This window comes from Garra rufa, chromosome 5 (assembly GCF_049309525.1).
Source record: "Garra rufa chromosome 5, GarRuf1.0, whole genome shotgun sequence".
Lineage (NCBI taxonomy): Eukaryota > Metazoa > Chordata > Actinopteri > Cypriniformes > Cyprinidae > Garra > Garra rufa.
In genome coordinates, this window is record NC_133365.1 from 4,994,830 (window position 1) to 5,008,941 (window position 14,112).

Sequence of the window (14,112 nt, forward strand, 5' to 3'; positions counted from 1 at the left end):
ATGGCGGCTAACGCTGGGGGCGTGCGGGAAAGTCGGGACATTTAAATAACTTACAGAACTGTGTCACTAAATCCAGTAGTAATGGACGAAGGACGTGTCATAAAGTGAAACATCAGCACCGTAAGTCCAACGAAACTTGTAACATGGCTACTCGAGAGACGAGGCAGTACCGTCGGGCCCCGATGATGATCAAGCAGGAGCAGGACGATGACTCTGACGCAGAAGAGTCCACTATTTCCTTCAAGAAACTCGACGGACGCGAGTCGCAGATCATCCACAGCGGTCATTTCATGGTGTCTTCTCCTCACACCGATCACCCGCCGAAGAAAGGTTACGACTTCGACACTGTAAACAAACAAACCTGCCAGACCTATCACTTCGGGAAGACTAGCACGTCGCATCTCTCTATTGATGCTTCCCTCACGAAGCTCTTCGAGTGCATGACTCTCGCCTACAGGTAAACAAAAGAGTAAACATTTACAACCTGGTTGAACTTGGACCACAGTAAACATTATTCCATCATTACACCATCAGTTCTGTAACGATAAAGATATTAGCGCGATGCTAGCTGGGCCAAAAAGTTCCAGAGTAACCAGTAACGTTACGGTAGCATTTAATTTCCACAGTCACGAGATCAAAACAGTCATTTGTGGAGTTGCTGTTTAACAACCACACTATAATTGCATTAAACTATATAAGGTTGAACGTACTTTTAATTTGGTTTGAGGCGAGACAATACAGGTGAATAGGGTAAAAAAAAATAACTAAATAAGTTAGTTATCACCTTACTTAGTCAGCTGATTGATAACATTGATAATTGCAAAAAAAAATTGTATTGCAAGTTTTCTAAAATGTTAGGTTTAAATATGCAGATGAGACATTATTTAATGAAATATGTGACCCTGGAGCACAAAACCAGTCATAAGGGTCAAGATTTATATATCATCTCAAAGCTATATATATAAATAAATAAGCTTCCTATTGAGGTATGGTTTGTTAGGATAGGACATTATCTGGCCGAGATACAACTATTTGAAAATCTGGAATCTGAGGGTGCAAAAAAATCTAAATACTAAGAAAATCACGTCTAAAGTTGTCCAAATGTAGTTCTTAGCAATGTGTATTACTAATCAAAATTAAATTTTTAATATATTTATGGTAGGAAATTTAATGATTTTTGCTATAAAAGAAAAATCCATAATTTTGACCCATAAAATGTTTTGGATATTTAATTTTTGTCACTCCATAATTCTGAAAAAACTTTTTTTTTTTTTTTTTTTTTTTTTACCATTTTTGGGGAATAAAATTTATAAACTCAAGCAAATCACATGTAAACAAAACCCTCTGTAAAAACCTTCAGGATATAGACAGGAATAAAATGTGTGTAAGTGCTACTGAAGTGGAGATTTATGGCTCAGTGTAGGAGAAAACACTCTTGGCCTTTTAAAAATATGGATTGTATTGACAAATAGATGAAGTGCTATGAAAGAAAGACTTAACAGTGTCTTTTGGATATTTTCTTTCCGCTAGTCTGAAAAAACAAAAATATCAAACCTGACAGGTGTATGAAAAACAATTTTTGCCTGCAGTGTCTCTCCTTAACGTAGTGTGACTAGCATTAGTCAGGACATATCTTTTTAAAAAGGGAACCTCTCTCATACACCATACGTATTTACAACATGAGATGCCTGTTTTGGAATGAAATGTTAAACATTTCTCTTTCCAATCTTGGCGACCAACCCAAACACAGATACTGAAAACATTAGTCGTGTACTTGGAAATAAGAATAAGTATAATTTTTTTTTTATAAGGATAAAGAGTGACTACAGAAAAAAGGGGCCATAACTAAGTAATTAACCCGTTTAATCCCAATTTTTACCTGGACATTAAAATATCCAAAATCAGTTGTCTTTAGTAACCCTTTGGAATAGTCAATTATTATTTTTGTGTGTGAAAAATAGTTTTATAGTATAATGTGTGTACCGAATTAACACATTTCTCCAGTCATAAAAATGGTGATATATCTTAGCCCAGCTATTTTAAACAGTTTGATCACATTCTAGGGTCACTATTATGCATCTAAAAACCCTTATACAACATTGATAGGAATACTGAGATAAAAGGCAAAAAATATAATCATAAACGTATTTTTAAGTTGTTACTTTATTGTAACACATATCATCAAATTGTTCTATTAGTGCTAGCAGTATTGCAACATCAATATTGTAACTCATTTGTAACATTTGAACTTTTGATTTAGTGCAATATTGTGTCATTGAATTTGTCATTATATTGCAAACCCAAGTTCTCTGTTATCCCACCGTCAACATGTTAACTCATTCTATGACAACACTCAATAAAACCGAATATATGTAAATGTATATATTAATACTAGACACCTCAGAGAGAATGTGTAGCAAAAATCTTTGTCATATCTTTATGTTAACAAACTTTACTAGCCTTATGGAGCTTTGATGCAACCTTCATCGTCTCATGGTGCAAACAGGAAACAAACTGCTCTGGTCATGTGACAGTTTGCACACATCATGTGAATCTGCACATATTTTAAATGAGACCCTTTATTTTTTCCATATTTGCAGGAAGTGCACTGAAACATCAGTCAGTAAGGTTTTTAGAGCTTTTAAAATGAAAACCTTTTTTACACTCTCAAATTTTTTGTAAGTTCATTACAGTTACTTCTGGTGAGATTGCATTAAGTGCAGTATAGACTGTAGAACAATTATTTATATATTATATAAATATATAAAGAATGGTCAGTTCAACAATCATTTATCCAATTTCAGATTATTTATTTATTTATTTGAAGAAATTAATATCAAAGAATTAAAAGCAATTTTAATGATTATCGTTGTATTGTTCAACTGGTTGAGGTTGATATGGGGTTTACAAAGTATTAAGTAGTGTTCTTTTTAAAGAGAGTAATTAGTACAGTAATCTAGTTGAAGGTGTAATAGTTAATTACTTTTTTTGAAAGACTGTTGTTTATGAGAAATTTTTCAAAATTTTTGTTTTGAAAATTTTGGGTGACACACCCAAGATTACAGTCATTTTATTAAAATAAGAGGAATTTTATTTATTTATTATTGATTTATTTAATATTTTTTGATTAATGATATGTATTGCTTTAAAGAACTTTAAAGGTGATTTTCTCAGTATTTAGATTTTTTTTTTTTTTTTGGCACCCTCAGATTCCAGATTTTCAAATAGTAGTATCTCGACCAAATATTGTTGATCATTGACTCTTATGACTGGTTTTGTGGTCCAGGGTCACAAAATGTACTTTCTTGTATTTAGTTTTCAATAAAGTAGAGACTATAGAGTATAGAAACATATCACATAGACTGAACATTGAAGAAATGTCCTAGATGTGTTTAGTAAAGCACTGTTTACAGATTTTAGCTCAGGAAAATATGCTCAAATGTAGTATTTGCCTATAATATTGTCTGTTTTTAGATTGCTTTTTTGAGTCTAGCTTGCACAGTCAGTTTGTAGAAATCCTCAGAAATGGTTCTGTCCTGAATATCCCTTTTTGTTATTTGTGTTAACATTTGTGTATGTGGTTGTTGTTTTATTTCCAAGCATGTCTGTGTTAATCCAACAACAGACTCTTGTTTTGGTTGAATTATGTATTCACCGTCATCTGTTCAAGTCAAAGTATCACACTTGCATTGAGTAGCTGTAATACATTCTCTGGTCATTTCTTTTTGTTTATATTTCTGTCTTCATGTTAGAGTTTCACAATTCAGAACCAAATTTCACAATTTCCTTCCGCCTTGTGGAAAGTGCATGACCTTAGTCACTACCTTGATCAGATCTTGCTCTTGTGTAGTTTTGTCTGAATCAAGTTGTGAAGCTAGTTGCATAGACTACTATGTCATTTTTTCCTTGTTTGGTTGTATAGCAACAGAGGGTTTGGCATTTTGTTTCCTTTCTTATTTAGTTGGCTTGAGAAAATCTTTTAGCTTTAAAACTACTTTAATCTTTTATAGACTGAAAACCACAACATTTCTACAATTTCTAAAACTTTTAAACTTTTTCACACTTTCTGATCAGCTTTTTTTTATCTAGTTGTAATTGTAGTGATTATAAATAATGATTTGATTAATATAAATTTGCATAAAGGTATTTTTTTGTGTGTGTAGAGTAACTTATTGCTTTATTCTCTGTGTAAAACAAGTACTGATATACTTTATTGCGCAATCAAGAAACTGACCAAACAACGTCACTAAATTATTTCGCTTGTGAAAAAATAATATATATAGAAAGAGAGCAAAACACTTTTGGTGATGATTAATTTGTGACAGCTGTAAATATATTTGTGATTTTATTTTTTGAGTAATGGTGCAGCTTTGATTTTAAAAGATAAGGTTAAATGTGACCCTGGACCACAAAACCAGTCTTAAGTCGCTGGGGTATATTTGTAGCAATAGCCAAAAATACATTGTATGGGTCAAAATTATTGATTTTTCTTTTATGCCAAAAATCATTAGGAAATTATGTAAAGATCATGTTCCATGAAGATTTTTTGTAAAATTCCTACTGTAAATATATTAAAATATAATTTTTGATTAGTAATATGCATTGTTAAGAACTTAATTTGGACAACTTTAAAGGTGATTTTCTCAGTTTTTAGATTTTTTTGCACCCTCAGATTCCAGATTTTCCAATAGATGTATCTCGGCCAAATATTGTCCTATCCTAACAAACCATACATCAATAGAAAGCTTGTTTATTGAACTTTCATATGATGTATACATCTCAGTTTTGTAAAATTTAACCTTATGACTGGTTTTGTGGTCCAGGGTCACAAATTAGTCCAAACAGCACACATTTTATTCCAGAGTGAAACATTTGGCCTGTACAGCGATATTCCAAAGTAATAGTTAAATAGTTAATTGCAGCTTTTTGTACGACTGTTAATCGCCCTGGAATTTGCATCACAGATACAGCTGTGTGTTGTGATTCAAGAAAGTTAAACATATTTATTTTGTCTCATAAGTGGAAGGTTGGTGTCACCAAAATGGAAGAATTTTAAAGGCCTCAAGCTCCTGTGGAGAGACAAGATCCGCCTCAATAACGCCATATGGAGAGCCTGGTACATGCAGTGTAAGTCCCATCATTAACAACATACTGCTCAGAAACGGTGAAACACCTCAGAGATTGTTGATTTCCATCTGCAATGCCTTTTTTCTGCAGATGTAGAGAAGAGACAGAACCCTGTTTGCCATTTCGTCACTCCGTTGGATGGAAACATGGACTCAGGAGTACATCGACCAACAGAGGTGAGGCTGTTCACTGTGGAACTTGACTGTAGAAATAATTTTAATCTGAAGGTATAAAAACTTCATTCCATTTTTTTTTTTTTTTTGAACACTATTTCTGTTAACTAGGCGATAGCAACCGAAGGAAAGTACTGGAAAAGGAGAATTGAAATCGTGATCAGGGAATATCATAAATGGAGAACATATTTCAAGAAAAGAGTGAGTTTATTTTCCTTCTACAATCCACTGTCTAACCATTGTCTAACTGTCTTATAAGTGTAGTAGTGTCACTATTTTTACCTGTTCAAATTCACATTTATAAATACTAATGTTATTATAGTTACATATTTATTATAATGTACACATACATATTTAAAGTTACAGAAGCACAAGGACGAAGACCTGTCCAGCCTTCTCAAGGTAATGTAAAAAGATATATATTTATGTATTTTCTTCATTATAGTTGATAGTGCTTTTGCATCTAAGTGTATTCATGCATGCTGTTATTGCAGTTGTTTTGTTTTGTTTGTTACACTAACTTTGTTGTTTGTTTGCAATTCGTCTTACTGTACTGTCATACAATATTAGAGTCCAAATGGCCAAAATTAGTTCAGAAATGATACAGAAATGGATATGTGACAGCATAACGGTAGAAAGGAAAACAAACTAAATAATTGACTGGTTTTAGATTTTTGAATCATTGACTCATATGTTGCTCTAAGAGAAACACATGTTCTACTTCAGCTTTGTTTGGAAAACAAATAAAAAATGAGACAATATTGTGTCTAAAATGTAACTCACTCAGTAATAACTTTTTGTTTGTTGAACTGTTGTGTGAAATTAATATATTGCTAATATTTAGGAAACCAGCTTGTGTGATATGACTTACAGGGATATTTGTGACATATAGGAGCATTCAAGTAGGCTTTATCACACATACAGGTGCTGGTCATATAATTAGAATATCTTCAAAAAGTTGATTTATTTCACTAATTCCATTCAAGAACTGAAACTTGTATAATGTATACATTCATTCCACACAGACTGAATATATTTCAACTGTTTATTTCTTTTAATTTTGATGATTATATCTGACAACTAATGAAAACCCCAATTCAGTATCTCAGAAAATAAGAATATTACTTAAGACCAATACAAAGAAAGGATTTTTTAGAAATCTTGGCCAACTGAAAAGTATGAGCATGTCCAGCACTCAATACTTAGTTGGGACTCCTTTTGCCTGAATTACTGCAGCGATGCGGCGTGGCATGGAGTCGATCAGTCTGTGGCACTGCTCAGGTGTTATGAGAGCCCAGGTTGCTCTGATAGTGGCCTTCAGCTCTTCTGCATTGTTGGGTCTGGCATATCGCATCTTCCTCTTCACAATACCCCATAGATTTTTAATGGGATTAAGGTCAGGCGAGTTTGTTGGCCAATTAAGAACAGGGATACCATGGTCCTTAAATCAGGTACTGGTAGCTTTAGGCCCCGATCACACCGAATGCGTCTTTTAGTTCAAAAAACGCGAGGCGCACAGCACTGCCTTTTTTGGTGACTTTTAATAAAAGAGAAGTGTGCTGCGGTTTTTTATGTTGCTAAGCAACGACCAAAACAGCTGTCCTGTCAATCAAATCAAAGGATTATAGCGGGTGCGCTCTAAAATCTTAGTTTTTTGCTGTTAAGTAAACTGTCATATTAGCAGAAACCCTAAATAATACAGCTCCGGGTTACCCACGATAGACACCAAAGGTTTCTCCTCTAATTCTTGCAGTCTCCGGACTTTTTAAGCAACGGTAAACTTTCGTCACCACAACAGAAGGCCCGCCTCTCCATTCATTCGCCTCTCATTCTGAGTTTTTCCACTCAGGGTTGATTTTTTTTTCAACTTCAGGTGCTCAGAGCGCTCCTGCAAAAACGCGAGGTGCCGGCGGCGCATAAACAGCGCGCAGAACGTTCACTGCCAACAGAAAACCATTCAAAAGAGGCGCCTCCAACTCCAAAAACGCGTTTGGTTTGATCACGGCCATAGTCCTGTTGGAAAATGAAATCTGCATCTCAATAAAGTTGGTCAGAAGCAGGAAGCATGAAGTTCTCTAAAACATCCTGGTAGCTGCAGCTGCATTGACCTTGGACCTCAGAAAACACAGTGGACCAACACCAGCAGATGACATGGCACCCCAAACCATCCCTGACTGTGGAAACTTTACACTGGACCTCAAACAACGTGGATTCTGTGCCTCTCCTCTCTTCCTCCAGACTCTGGGACCCTGATTTCCAAAGGAAAAGCAAAATTTACTTTCATCAGAGAACATAACTTTGGACCACTCAGCAGCAGTCCAGTCCTTTTTGTCTTTAGCCCAGGTGAGACGCTTCTGACGCTGTCTGTTGTTCAAGAGTGGCTTGACACAAGGAATGCGACAGCTGAAACCCATGTCTCGCATACGTCTGTGTGTAGTGGCTCTTGAAGCACTGACTCCAGCTGCAGTCCACTCTTTGTCAATCTCCCCCACATTTTTGAAAGGGTTTTGTTTCACAGTTCTCTCCAGGGTGCGGTTATCCCTATTGCTTGTACACTTTTTTTCTACCACATCTTTTCCTTCCCTTCGCCTCTCTATTAATGTGCTTGGACACAGAGCTCTGTGAACAGCCAGCCTCTTTTGCAGTGACCTTTTGTGTCTTGCCCTCGTTGTGCAAGGTGTCAGTGGTCGTCTTTTGGACAACTGTCACATCAGCAGTCTTCCCCATGATTGTGTAGCCTACAGAACTAGACTGAGAGAGTGTTTTGAGTTAATGAGCTGATTATAGTGTGGCACCAGGTGTCTTCAATACTCAACCTTTTCACAATAGTCTAATTTTCTGAGATACTGAATTGGGGTTTTCATTAGTTGTCAGTTATAATCATCAAAATTAAAATAATTAAACACTTGAAATATCAGTCTGTGTGGAATGAATGTATACATTATACAAGTTTCACTTCTTGAATGGAATTAGTGAAATAAATCAACTTTTTGAAGATATTCTAATTATATGACCAGCACCTGTATAGTCTTGTGCTTTTGTTTATTTTTTGCAAAGTGAGACAAACTAACATGCATACTCGATAATGTCAGCTCACATATTGTTAAAACAAACAGTAAATATTGCACACCCTAAATTATATATTGTGGTTTGGTACAAAATCCCTAAGTGGAAAAAATGAGATGGGAGGAAAATTATTTCTCAATGCTTTTTGTTCATTCCTCTTTGCTTTCTTTCACAAAAGTATTGCATTGCCCCTAAAAAAATTAGGTTTGCCTGCAAAGCATTTGCATTTTCTTGCTAAATGTTTTTGTTCCCCCAAAAACATTCGCATTCACTCGCAAAAGTATTGCATCCCATCAAGAAACTCTGTGTTTGCTTGGAAATATATTTGCCTCATTATTAGCATCACAAGAGGTTTGTGAGAAAATGCCATCACCATTTCCTTTAGGTGCTCTGTAAGTTTAGTTGTACTCAGGTAGTGTGATTTTGAGGGACATTTGACTTGGCTTTGGAAAAAGTAAATTTTGACTCGTTGTTGGGCATCTTCAAGTGTTTTTGGTCCTAGAGCCTTGGCAATGGAAACATTGGCAGGAAAAAGAGAACATAGAGTCAACAGGGATATATAGTTTCCTCTAAGTTTAGTGCACTGAACATCAAGAACCTCTGAGAAGATTTGGCTTACACTAAGACAGATTATTTAAATACTGAAGTTTAGAATGAAGCACAGTAGGTTTATACATGTATTTACATAAAGAGTGGAGATATATATCATGTTAGAGAAGGCAAAGCTGTTAAAGAGGTTTGAAGGAGGAGCTGTGTTTTCAGCTGATGGAGGTTTGGCTGGCTAGAGACGACTGGAATCAAGTCAGTTTTATTTACAGCCAAATAGCACTTCCAAAATCTGTTTAAGCCTGTAGTGAATGATAAGAATGCGTCAAAGGTGTTTGTCAAGAACTGGAAGAGGATATTAGACATGGGATTGTCCACATTTATCCACACAAATGCTTTAAGCTTAGGTTTTAGGACACACGGGTTTGAGTAGGGAACGCAATGTGTGCTATGCTCACTTACATTCACATTTGCATAATTTCCAACATTTTTGTGCATAGAATATTATAGCGTTCGGACAATATTCTACCAAAGAAAGCTCAAGGATTTAAAGCTTGAGGGTTTTATGAAGAATATAAAACATAAATATTTTTATTGTAACTTCTAGTGTTGGTTCTTGTCAAGTTCAACCCAACACCTTTAAAAAGTAACTATTTACATCAGGATTGCATTGCAGTACATGAGAGTATATTAATAATATACTTTTTTGGTCAAGTCGTGCAACCCTGTGTCATTTTTAAATACATGCGTGCATGTTTACATGCTTGTAATATGATTAATAACCAACATCAGAGAGCCACAAATGTGTCCTTAAATTCTATTAATGTGACCCTGGACCACAAAACCAGTCACAATGGTGAATTTCTTTAAAATTAAGATTTATACATTGTCTAAAAGATGAATAAATAAGCTTCCATTGATGTATGGTTTGTTAGGATAGGACAGTATTTGGCTGAGAGACATCTATTTGAAATCTAAGGGTGCACAAAAAATCAAAATATTAAGAAAATCGCCTTTAAAGTTGTCTAAGTGAAGTTCTTAGTGATGCATATTAATTATTACTTGTTTAGTTTTGATGTATTTACGATAGGAAATTTACAAAATATCTTAATGGAACATGATCTTTACTTAATATCCTAATGATTTTTGTCAAAAAAAAGTCATTTTGATTGTATTTTTGGCTATTGCTGCAAATATACCCATGCTACTTAAAACTGGTTTTGTGGTCCAGGGTCACAAATATTAACTTGAAATCTCGGGTGATATTTCAAGGGGTTCAGCTGACAAAAAAAAAGTTTTAGCTTTAAATCAAGAAATTTTTGAAAATTAAGTATAAATAAATAAATGAATAAATACGTAAATGCAGAAATAAATCAATAAATGTGGAAATACATAAATGAATGAATGAATGAATGAATAAATGTTGAAATGCATAAATAAACGAATGAATGAATAAATGTAGAAATGCATAAATTAATAAATACATAAATTTATAAATAAATAAATGTAAAAATTCATAAATAACTGAATGAATGAATGTATAAATGCAGATATGCATAAATTAGTAAATAATTGTCAAGTGTAATTTTTAATTGTGCTTTTTTTTGTACCATTTGTGTTAGACTACATTTATGTATTTCTACTTTTTTTTACATTTATTTATGCATTTCTTCTTTTATTTCTGTGTCCGTATGTTAATAAGGTAGGCAGTCCTCTCTCAGTGCAGGATTAATTTAAATCATTTTATTATTTCAGCATTTATGTATTTATTCATTTATTTATTTATACTTAAGTCATTTTTCGTTCTCCATATTTGATGGCCTGAGGATGAGTAAATAAACAGCACATTTTCATTTTTGGGTGAAGTATGCCTTTAGAATCAAATTCAGTGAGTTGTGTTGTGGTAGTGATGCTTGCATTTGTCTCTGCATGAACCGTGAGTGTGTCTGTTGACCTGCCTGCTTGTTGCATTTTGACCTCCCAAAGGGTGCGGAGGAACAGTTTTCACTGTTTGGGGAAGTGTGTCCAGACACCTGCCGTGTCCTCTTCTGCCAGGATGAGGATATCAGTATGGGAGGCCGTCGCAGGTCCCGCTGGAGCCGTGATTCGCCCGTTCCGATGGAGATGGACTCGCTCTTCGACATGGATGTGCTCATGTCTGAATTCTCAGACACGCTCTTTTCCACCCTGGCCTCTCATCAGCCTGTCGCGTGGCCCAATCCCAGAGAGATTGGTGAGAAATAACAGTCGAGTCTGCCTCTTTAACACGTCTATTCTAGAAAGAGATGAACTGACTGTAAGCGCCGCTGTCCTCTCAGCCCATGCAGGTAATGCGGATATGATCCAGCCAGGCCTCATCCCTCTGCAGCCCAATCTGGACTTCATGGACACTTTTGAGCCTCTGCAAGGTACAAACACAACTGCTCTTGTTAACTAGCAGATTAAGGATTGAGCCATTCTGTAACACTTTAGATTAGGGAACACTATTCACCATTAACTAGTTGCTCACTAACACGCATATTAACTGTTTATTAGCACTTATTAATGCCTTCTCCTGCATAATCATATTCTAGATCACTTAATCCAACCCTTGCTAACTAATAAGCAGCAAACTAGGAGTTTATTGAGGGAAAATATTAAATTAATTGATAATATGTGTTCAGGTCAAAGAGTCAAAAGAAATTTACAAAAGTGATTTTCTGTCCATAGAAAGATTAAATGTAAGTAAAGTGTCTACTTTTAGGGTTTGGAGAATAAAATGTCAATTTTTTTTTAAGTAATGTTACAGTAAGTGTAACAATATGTATTTGAAAATTCAAACAACATGCTTCTTCTGACTTGTACATATTAAAATATATTAAAGAATAAGCGGGCATATTAAATGTTATTTTATTGACAAATGGGAAAAACCTAGGATAGTGGCAATTTTTTTTAGAATTAATTAAGAAGTAATTCATCTTTTAATATGTCAGAAATTGATCGTTTGTTGTAAATATGTCTGACAAGATTGTTACACTGAATTACATTTTAGTGTGTCTTCTGTAAATTTGGGGAAAATGCATGATATTTATTTTTTGCTCAGAAAAACAAAAATGCAATTAAACTAAAGAGAAAACTTTTTAATATTTTTTTTTATACAACAATTTAAAGCAGTATTACACTTATTGTTTTTATGCTTAAACCCTTTTTCGTCTTTGACCCACATATTAAAATATATAAAAGAATAAGGGAGCATATTTAATTTTGTGTTTTTGATTAGTAAACCAATTCTTACTGACAAATGGGTAAAACCCAGGATAGTGCCAAATTTAAACTAGAATTAATTAAGAAGTAATTTATCTTTTAATATGTCATAAATTTATATGAATAGATTGTTACACTGAATGACATTTTAGTGGATGTCTTCTGTAAATTAGAAACAAGTATTCTATTTTTTGCTCAGAAAACAAAAACAAAAAATACAATTAAATTCAAAGAGAAAACTTTTTAATTTTTTTTTTTTTTTTTTTTTTTTTTTTTTTTTTTTTGGAAAAACAACAGTTTAAAGCAGTATTACACTTCTCTAATCTAGTGTTACAGTACAAGTAGTTGTTTTGTCTAGTTACAGTAACGGCCAAAAGTTAATTAAGAACTTGTTTAATGTTTTTAAAAGACACATTATTACACAGGAAAAACAGTAATTTTGTGAAAACTTATTACAGTTTAAAAGAACTGTTTTCTTTTAAATATATATTTAAATACAAAGTGATGACTTCAGAAAACATTTGCTCCTGAAGAAACATTTCTGATGATCCATGTAACATTTTTGCTGCTTTTCAAAGAAACCATAATGCAATACGATTCAGAATGTTGGTCTAAGTAATTAACAAATGCGTTTATTCAGCAAGGATGCATTAAATTGATCAAAAGTGACAGTAAAGACATTTTAATGTTACAAAAGTTTTATATTTCAAATGAATGTTTTTTCAACTGGAAAATCTTCAAAAACATTTGTCCTGGTTTGTTGAGCAGAAAAAAACATTTGTTGATTAATAATAAGAACCATTATTAATAATTAATCATTGATAATTTAGCAGCAAATAAGCATATGCATATAATGGGTAATGATGCTGAAAATTCAGCTTTGATCACAGCAATCGATAACATTTTTACAAAGAAAAAAACTCTGTTTAAATTCTAACAATATTTCACAATATTACGGTTTTATTTGTAATATTTTTAAGTATTTCAGACTTTTGACCAGTAGTGTATATGCTTACCTTACATCAAAATCACTCTTTTAGCTGTTCATTTTGAACAAATGATTGAATCAAATCATTTTGTGCAACACAACAATATCATAAATCAGTCTGAAATGTAATTAATTTACAGCAAATAAACTGAATCTCTCAAAGCAACTCTAGGAGTTAACCCACTGGATCACACAGTTTCTCTCTTATTTTCTTTTTTGGTAACTAGATTTGTTTCACACCCTGCGTCCACCAGCCTTCCCCTTCACTTCCCCCACCGCCCCAGCAGTCACTCCCTTAACCAGCAGCAGCTCCCAAACACAGGTAACAATCTTGACCACCCATTCACTCATTCACTCATTTGTAGTGCTACAGAACAGTTTTGTAGGCACTTCTTGTCCACCACCACAAATGCACAGTTGCTTCATGATAATTACGGTGGACTTGCAAAAGTATTCATACCTCTTCCTTTTTTCTCCTTTTGTTTTGTTGCAGCATTATGTTAAACTGCTTTAAATTAGTTTTTCCCCACATCAATTTACACTCCATACACCATAATAATGACAAAGCAAAAACCAGATTTGCAAATTTGACAAATGTATTAAAAATCAAACACTGAAATAAGTACATTGCATAAGTATTCATACCCTTAACTCAGTACATAGTTGAAGCACCTTTACAGCCTCAAGTGTTTTTGGGTCTGATGTGAGCATCTTTGCACATCTGCATTTGGCAATTATCTGCCATTCTTTGCCTCACCTTTTCACCTCTCCATCTCTGTCAGCTTGGACATTTTCTAGAGTCCTAGTTGTTCCAATGGTCTTCCATTATGGAGAATGCTTCTGTCAACCTTCAATGCAGCAGATTTGTTTCTGAACTCTTCTCTAGATCATCGCCTTAACGCAAGTCTGTCACTGAGCTCTACAGGCAGTTATCTTGGTTTTTGCTCTGATCTGCATTTTCAGCTGTTA

General features: G+C 34.2%; 1 protein-coding gene across 3 annotated transcripts in view; it reads left to right on the plus strand.

Annotated features, from left to right (window-relative positions):
- mlxip (MLX interacting protein) overlaps nucleotides 1-14,112 on the plus strand; it is a 28,497-nt gene continuing 14,385 nt past the window's right edge. For 2 of the 3 annotated variants that reach the window (XM_073839469.1, XM_073839471.1), the window contains exons 1-8: nucleotides 1-457; nucleotides 5,021-5,127; nucleotides 5,218-5,303; nucleotides 5,412-5,501; nucleotides 5,661-5,702; nucleotides 10,899-11,145; nucleotides 11,231-11,320; nucleotides 13,371-13,465. In XM_073839469.1, the coding sequence (XP_073695570.1) occupies nucleotides 144-457; nucleotides 5,021-5,127; nucleotides 5,218-5,303; nucleotides 5,412-5,501; nucleotides 5,661-5,702; nucleotides 10,899-11,145; nucleotides 11,231-11,320; nucleotides 13,371-13,465 (1,071 nt within the window). In that variant the 5' untranslated portion in view covers nucleotides 1-143. The remainder of the gene's footprint in view (nucleotides 458-5,020; nucleotides 5,128-5,217; nucleotides 5,304-5,411; nucleotides 5,502-5,660; nucleotides 5,703-10,898; nucleotides 11,146-11,230; nucleotides 11,321-13,370; nucleotides 13,466-14,112) is intronic. The other variant, XM_073839470.1, reaches the window with a different exon arrangement.